Source organism: Sinohyriopsis cumingii, chromosome 2, assembly GCF_028554795.1.
Source record: "Sinohyriopsis cumingii isolate HCF-2022 chromosome 2, ASM2855479v2, whole genome shotgun sequence".
NCBI lineage: Eukaryota > Metazoa > Mollusca > Bivalvia > Unionida > Unionidae > Sinohyriopsis > Sinohyriopsis cumingii.
Window position 1 is genome coordinate 26,325,853 of NC_142962.1, and position 8,119 is coordinate 26,333,971.

The 8,119-nt window shown below is 34.8% G+C and overlaps 1 protein-coding gene across 2 annotated transcripts in view; it reads right to left on the reverse strand.

Annotated features, from left to right (window-relative positions):
• The window catches only part of LOC149804505 (vam6/Vps39-like protein), a 106,331-nt gene extending 98,930 nt beyond the window's left edge, over positions 1-7,401 (reverse strand). For both annotated transcript variants that reach the window (XM_089940807.1, XM_089940796.1), the window contains exon 1: positions 7,218-7,401. In XM_089940807.1, the coding sequence (XP_089796933.1) occupies positions 7,218-7,290 (73 nt within the window). In that variant the 5' untranslated portion in view covers positions 7,291-7,401. The remainder of the gene's footprint in view (positions 1-7,217) is intronic.
• Positions 7,402-8,119: the final 718 nt, after the last annotated feature.

The window sequence follows — 8,119 nt, forward strand, 5'->3', positions numbered from 1 at the left end:
TGCTTGTTACCTACAAGTGTTACTGGCATTGTTGTTGTTGTTGTGGGGTTTAACGCCATTTTTCAGCACACGATAGGCTATACATGGCGGCCAGTATTAATGGTGGAGGAAGAACCTTGGAAGACCCAGAAAGAACTACCCACACTAGCTGAATCTGAGACTCGAACCAGCGCAGACAGAGGTTTGATGGCAGTGATCCGTAACAGAGAGTGCTTTAGACCACTCGGCAACTCTGGGCCCCGGTAACTGGCATAAAGTGTCCTATGATCATATGGCACCACTGGTTAGTTTTACATTGAATTGTTTTGAAGGTTAGGAATTTGTTAAGCACATTTAAATATTTACCAAGCAGACACAATTCAACAAACTATAACACTAAAGACTTTTTACAACTATAATTCTGAAGACTTTTTACAACTATAATTCTAAAGACTTTTTACAACTATAATTCTGAAGACTTTTTAAAACTATAATTCTGAAGACTTTTTGCAACTATAATTCTGAAGACTTTTTACAACTATAATTCTGAAGACTTTTTACAACTATAATTCTGAAGACTTTTTACAACTATATTTCTGAAGACTTTTTACAACTATAATTCTGAAGACTTTTTACAACTATATTTCTGAAGACTTTTTACAACTATAATTCTGAAGACTTTTTACAACTATAATTCTGAATTTTTGTTTTTTGTTTGCTTAGTATTTATGCAGCACGATCGGTGCTTTAGAGGTGATAAATTTCCTTTGAAGTTTGAGCAAAGTTATTTTTTCCTGGGTACATTTTAAAAACAAAAGTAATTAGCCATCGTTTGGTCAATTGTAGCTCTTACTTTTCCTGCCTTCAGAAGTTTTTCTATTGTAGCTAGTACCTGTAGCATAAGGAAACCAACAAGTAGATCTCAGGATTTTTTTTATATATATTTCTTGTGGCGCTGCCTTCCACTCATGCATCAGAAGTTTTATTTTGAAAAAGGGCCAACAGACAATGAATACACAGGTGTTCTGTTCTGACAGGGATTACTATAGAAAATATGAACGATCTGAATTATTTAATTCTATGAATGAAAAAAGAGGAATTTTACTTATCATCCACATAGTCATACAGAGGTCAGTTAAAATATAATAATTACTAGCCAGAGGCCAATAATCCAACACTGTTTCATCTGAAAGATCCATTATGACACAGTGCCTCATCAGATTGTTTTCTGCTACCAGGAATGTTATAATTTTAAAAAAAAAAAAATATGCCAAGATCTCACTGCGTACCATACTCAGGCCAGATGTCAGAATAAGCAAACGATGATATAACAATGCAATGTTAACATCGTCAATATCAACAAAGAATTTGTGTATCTAACAATAGATCAACTCCAGTGCATTTTATATCAAGTTTGCGGCTTCCTTTCATGATGCCTCTGAATTTCTTCACTCCAAACCAAAGATTGTATATGCAAGTGTAAACAGTCAATAATTTTGGTAAAAAAAATCACAAGATGGTATAATTTGTAACATTAGTACAGTTTTTATACTTAATAGTAATTAGCAAAGGAAAGACCCCACATCTACCCCAAACAACACCACCAGACTGTTCCCAATCACTCTCACCTACCCAGAATACATATATACAATTAAATAAAATTAACAGAAGAAAAAAAACAGTGATCAGAATAATTCTGCATTGTATAATTATCTAGTAATATCAGCAGAGATCTAAATTGCCACAGAAATGACCTCAAGAGACCCCAAAACACTAGAAGACTACCCTAAAACACTCTCAGCTACCCAGGATACAATGAAATAAAATGAAACAAAAAAAGAGACAGTGATCAATAAATCAATAAATTCTGCATTGTATAATTATCAAGTAGCATAAGTATAGGTTTTAACTTTCAAAGGAAAGACCCCCAAGACTACCCCAAAACACCACCAGCCTGTCCTAAACACTCTCACCTACCCAATATATATATATATATATATATATATATATATATATATATATATATATATATATATATATATATATAATCAAATAACAAAAAAGACAGTTAACAGTATAATTCTACATTGTATAATTATCAAGTTGTTGTTATTGTTGTTGGGTTTAATTAACGCCATTTTTCAGCACACGATAGGCTATACATGACGGCCAGTATTAATGGTGGAGGAAGAACCCGGAAAAACCCCAGAAAGAACCACGACCCTCGAGAAGCTATAATATAATCAAATAAACTAATAAAAGAGAAGCCAAAAGTATGCTTTTGTTTGAAAACAATAAACAATATCAAATGTATGTAGTTTGTTGTCCTCGCACAGTATCATGGTATCAGAGATGTATAGCAAATCTAAGGTAGAAATGAGGACTTCATCTAACAATTACTCAAGGATTATGTTGCTTAGCTCAGGTATCCCTTTAGGGTGTTGAAAGTCTGCTTCATAGCAACAGGAGACAGATCCTTGAGTCCCTTCAGTTCTATGGATAACAGGTCATCCCCTCCAATTTTGTGGAAATAAATTAAAATGCACAAGAAATTATGAACAAATGTGACCTGTCTTTGTTTTGTGTACTTTCACTATCGTATGTGATGGCAACTGCATTCTCAACTCTGTTTCAACTGCACTGATGGGAAGTGAGGATCTGACAGCCAAACTGAGGTCATGCACATAAAATGAAATGTCACTAAATGACAAAATGATCAGACTTCAACCAGTTAATGGACTACTCTCCCTCCTATAAGGAATCCCTCATTTCATGTTGCACAGATGGTGGGTATTCATCAATATGGACTATAATGTCATTTTCTGCTGAAGTGGGTTTACCAATTCAGACTGTATCTTAGAATGAATGGTCTGTTAGACAACACTCGTGCAGTGTTGACTAAATTGTTCTCTACAGAAGGAATCCAAAACAATGCACAGATTACCATATTACAGAACAGAATGGGTCCAATGCATAGTACCATACGGACTGCTAGTAATTTTGTCCTGGTTCTAAAGAAGTGTAGCAGTCGTGCAAACAATGAGCAATTTCAGCCTCATGAAATGAGTACATCTGTCATAGCAATAAATGGATATTTTCTTTCGTAATAATGAACATCATGGAGAAGGAATTTAAAATTAACAAAACTGAGAGTCAGTATTACCAAAGATATCAGAGACAATAAACAGTTCCAACATATACAATGAATGCAGTGTAAATCCACAAATTGTTGCCACTAATCAATGCATACTATAGAGTGATCAATCAAACACTGATGATGACTCTGTCACGTCAACTCAAATTAATTGTGACAACACTTATGAGAACATTGAAACTGATGCCAAACCAGTCAATTTCCTTGTTCCTATGAACAATGAAATAATTAATATCAGGTCAGTGGCATTCTGGTCATGAAGCATACAAACTGATCACTAAAAAAGAACACAGTCATGTGCCTCCTGGTAATAAATCTAATTGTTTTCTGTTAGTGGATAACTTGAGGAATGTAAGTCATTAATAAAAAAACTTTATGGCATTACACACTTGCATTTTATGGATTACAGAAGTTCTCTACATGACAGGAAATTATCAAATGATTAACGAAGAACAAATTTACAATACACATGATACTATCTGATGTTGCAAGTTTGAAGTAGAAGAAAAATACTCTTCCAAAATTTCCATGTGGAATCAAAACAGAGGCAAAATTCAAAAGATGGGAAATTTTCAATCACTAATAAGGAAAAGGAAATGGAATCACGTGAAAACCCAAAGAACAACAGTGTCCAAAAAGAAGAAGAAAAAAATCATTGAGGGTGTATTTTTGAGACTTTCTCATAAATAATACCAAAAAACAAGAAAAGAAATAATGACAAAATTAATATATATATATGTGTGTGTGTGCCTGATTAAAAAGAAAATTTAAAAAAACAACAACAAAGAAGAACATCAATAAAATAGGCCATGAAAAGAACACATCCTTGTACCAGGATACATAGGGATAAAAGAAAATCAAATGATTATTCAATTACTTTGCAATGCATTTGGTATTAGTTTATCCAAATGTATCAAAATGCACTTTTTCAGACTCAGAATCAGATGCATGAATGATAACTCCTTTGCCACTGTGGTTGACTTTGTAATCAGCTTAAAACATTTAATGGATTTTTAACTTTCAATTTTGGGATATTTAAGATTAAATTACACAATTTTTGGTGAAGTGATAAAATAATTTCAACTGTGAAACATTATTTGAGGTGTTCTGGGGTGTTTTCAAGAATCTTACGGTGTAATGGGGTCTTCGATTTGTTGAAGACTGACAAGAGCAAAAGTCTACTGATGTTACTCGATAATTATACAATGCAGAATTATACTATCACATTTTATGCTTTGATTTTATTCAATTGTATATATGTATTCTGGGTAGGTGAGAATGTTTAGGGACATTCTTGGGGTGTCTTGTTGGACCAAAATCAATAAGACTGTTATTTGTGGAAAAGTGTTGATACTGTGCTTTTTCATTGTAAACTTAAAATAAATGCTGACATTTTAGAGGAAATTGTGCTGCAAGATATTTGTGTCCTTACTAGCTATAGCTTTACATTTGTAAACAACTGCTGGACAGCGCATGTCCAAAATTAATGTGAAAATCCTGTTTGCAGCAATAATACAGCATTGGATTATATACTATATAATATAGTAAAGACTTGTCCTACAGGTAAGACCTTGACGCTGACATATATGTTTTGGGTGTCAAGGTCTTACTGCATAACTAACAGCGATGTGTAGTGTGTTTTGACTTAGACTAACATAGTAACTAAAGTCAACATAATGGCGCTTTTCTACAAAGTAAAGTCATAATGTTTTAGTCAAACTTTACTTACTCTGATGTCTTTTCTCTAATAAATTCAAATTCTCACAAAAGAAATGGAACTGTTTTCAAGTTTCATTGGCCTACATTTCAGCTGACTGGAAAGCGATGAAAGCTGGGAATGCTGAAATTGGGTTAAGTTGAAATATTCTTTAAAGAAACAAATAAAAATATATTATGCCTATTAGAACTGTAAAGTAACATTTCGTTTCGTTCAAGAAACATATCCGCCACATGAACCTACTTAAACATACTTCAGCATACCTAGATTACTGTCACATAGAAACAAATTCAAATGTATGTCAATGGAACATGAAAATGCGTCCATTTGCTAGTGTCATATTTTCATTCCACCAGGATAAAGACAGCAAAGTATAGTAATTACACATAATTTAGTGGAAGAGTGTCGATATAAGTTGTAAATGTGTGAGATATTCCTGAAGCTTTGACTACTCGTTCCAATGTCAGCGACATCGGAACACACTATACAAGGCCTTTATTTGGATAGTAAGACATAGCACTAAAACAAAACCTTCATGTGCCAGAGATCGTGGAAATGCTTAATTATGTGTATTTGGATGCAAATTTTTTGGGGGGGACGCAGAAAATCACCTACACAGGAGTCCTTTGTAACCAATATTTTTGTTGCAAACAGGAAAGTTTAGCAGCACAATAAATATGTTGTTGTTGTTGTTCTAGGGTTTGACACCATTTTTCAGCACAAGATAGGCTATACATGGCGGCCAGTATAACTGGTGGAGGGAGAACCCTGGAAAACCCAGGGAATAACCACCGATCCACGAGCAGCTGCTGGCAGGCTTTCCCATGTACCCACGCTAGCCGTGCCTTGGACTCGAACCCATGCAGACAGAGGTGAGATGGCAGTGATCTGGAATGGTGAGTGCTTTAGACCACTCAGCCACTTGGGGCCCCCAATAAATATGTTGTCATTATGAAAACTGAAACAATAATTTTATTTTTGTTGCTGACTTCCTTTGATCAAAGGTTGTTGGCTTGCTTTGATGAAGGTGCATGTGTTATTTAAGGCACCGCTAAAAGCTCTCTTTGAAGGACCAAACAAATACCCATTTGTTATTGCTGCGGCAACATCAAGTAATTATAAGAACAATGAACCAGATTTTTTTATTTGCTTGGTATATATCGGTGCTTCAGAGGTAATCAGTTTTCTTTGAAGTTGCAGGAAAACTATTTTTTCAGTTACATTTTTTTAAAATTGCTGTCCTCATGTCGACTGTAGTCATTTCCCGTTCTTGTGTTCAGAGGGTGTCGATTGTAGTTAGTCAGTTGCATGGCTATTTTAGTTATATTACAGCATACTGTGCCAAGGCCAGACACCAGTGTAAGCAGATTATGATGTAACAATGCACTTGTTGGGGTGGTTTGTCAATGCCATGTGCAAAATGCTGTGTACAAATTTGGATAAATATTTTGGGGTTAAAACGGAAAACTGATGAAGATTTTAATGTGATTCAGAACTCTGCTAAAGTTGCTAAAACTGATAGTTTTGATGGGGCAGTAGCCAAGTGTAAGAAAGTGCGTGATGCCTGGCTTAGTATTTGGAATAAAAACTTTCCTTGGATTTACAAAATTCATTTTGATTGACCAGCAAGAGCTATATGCCAGTGGTGCAAAGAATATGGAAAATTAAACTCAATGGCAACAACTGGTTCTTCTAATCTGCAAAGTTCCACATATTCTAGGCATGAGACATCCTCAGACCACCTACTTCCGAGGTAGTCATAAAATCATTGAACTGCACACTGACCGAAGCCTGTACAACTATACTTGAAGAGTATAGAGACTTCCAGACTTTGCAGTCCTAGCTGTGATTGTTTTGGTGTCACCAGTAACACCCATGGCATACAAGAGTGGCCTCAATGTGCAGAAATAAATCAAGAGCAAGGGAAGGTCCTGAATAAAACACGAGACCTTAACACAAATGATGCAAGTCAAAGAAGAGGGACCAAGCATAGAGGAATACGATCCAAAGCCAAGCATCAGAAAATTTTGTGAAATGCGACATAGTCAAAAGTAAAATATATTGTAGTTAAAGAATATGATATTTGTACATACTAACAATTTTTATACATAGTTTATTTGTATAGAATAATAAATGCTTAGAAATAAATAAAACTGACAAAGTTTAGTGTCTGCTTATTCATGGCATTTTAATGGACATTTAGCCACTTAAACATGTTTCTGGGAGGGGACTGCAACTTTTGCGGGTGGGACACCGATTTTTACCAAGTTAGGAGTCCTGAACTCCTAGTTTTAAAATCCTAGTGAGACCTCTGATGTGTTAGGTCTTACATTGTAGGACTAAGTAAAGAGGACACTATTAGCTCACCATAACATGCAATCGCTTCTATTTTTAGAGGCAGCTTCTCCAGTATTGGAGCTGCTTCATACGCGTCATGCATTTTTATTTCATCTGCCGATGAGTTTTACAATCTTCCCATTAAACCACAGATGAAATCAACATAGCAGAACTTCAAGGAATGTATTGGACGTAATTTCCTGCTTCACATGATCTAGACACCTTCTTTTTGAAGAGTGGGAACTATAATTTTGTCTCCGATTGAGGTTCAGATGTTAGATCGAACTCGCATATTAACCCTATAATCCGGAATATTTCAATGCTACTATTAAAATGTAAGAATTAAAAATGTTAATTATTTTGAAATCCACGCAAAGCATAGTCGAAATACAGTGGCTATGTGTGTTAGTATTATATGTTTAAATCATTCGTGCACGGACGAATTCGGTAATATTAGTTACATTGCGAGACGCTGACGTGGAAATTCAATGAGAAATAGTCGAAAGATTTATAGATAACGTCATCTGGACAAAGTCACGGTTCTTGGAGGACCATCAGAATTCCAGTATTGAAAATTATAAAGGACTTTTCATTCGTTTAAAACTTTCATCGACATATATAAGGACTAAATTGGATTCACTTCATTATGCTGTAAGTTTTTCTCACATTTGTCATTTATAACATTGATAATTAAACTGTTTGTAAAGTTTTATACAACTTGTTGGTTTTGCTTCTTTTCTTTTACTTAAGTTTGTGACGACAGAGTCGTAAAAATAGTGGATACCTGGCCGTTGTTCTGCTCAGAGTTTGACTTGTGTCGTTTCCCATTTTAGGTAAAACCTCTACACGGCTCCTAGTTTATTCAATGATGGTTTTGTATTTTTTAGCATTGGTTATCAAATGGAACACGGTACTACTTCGACTCAGACTCA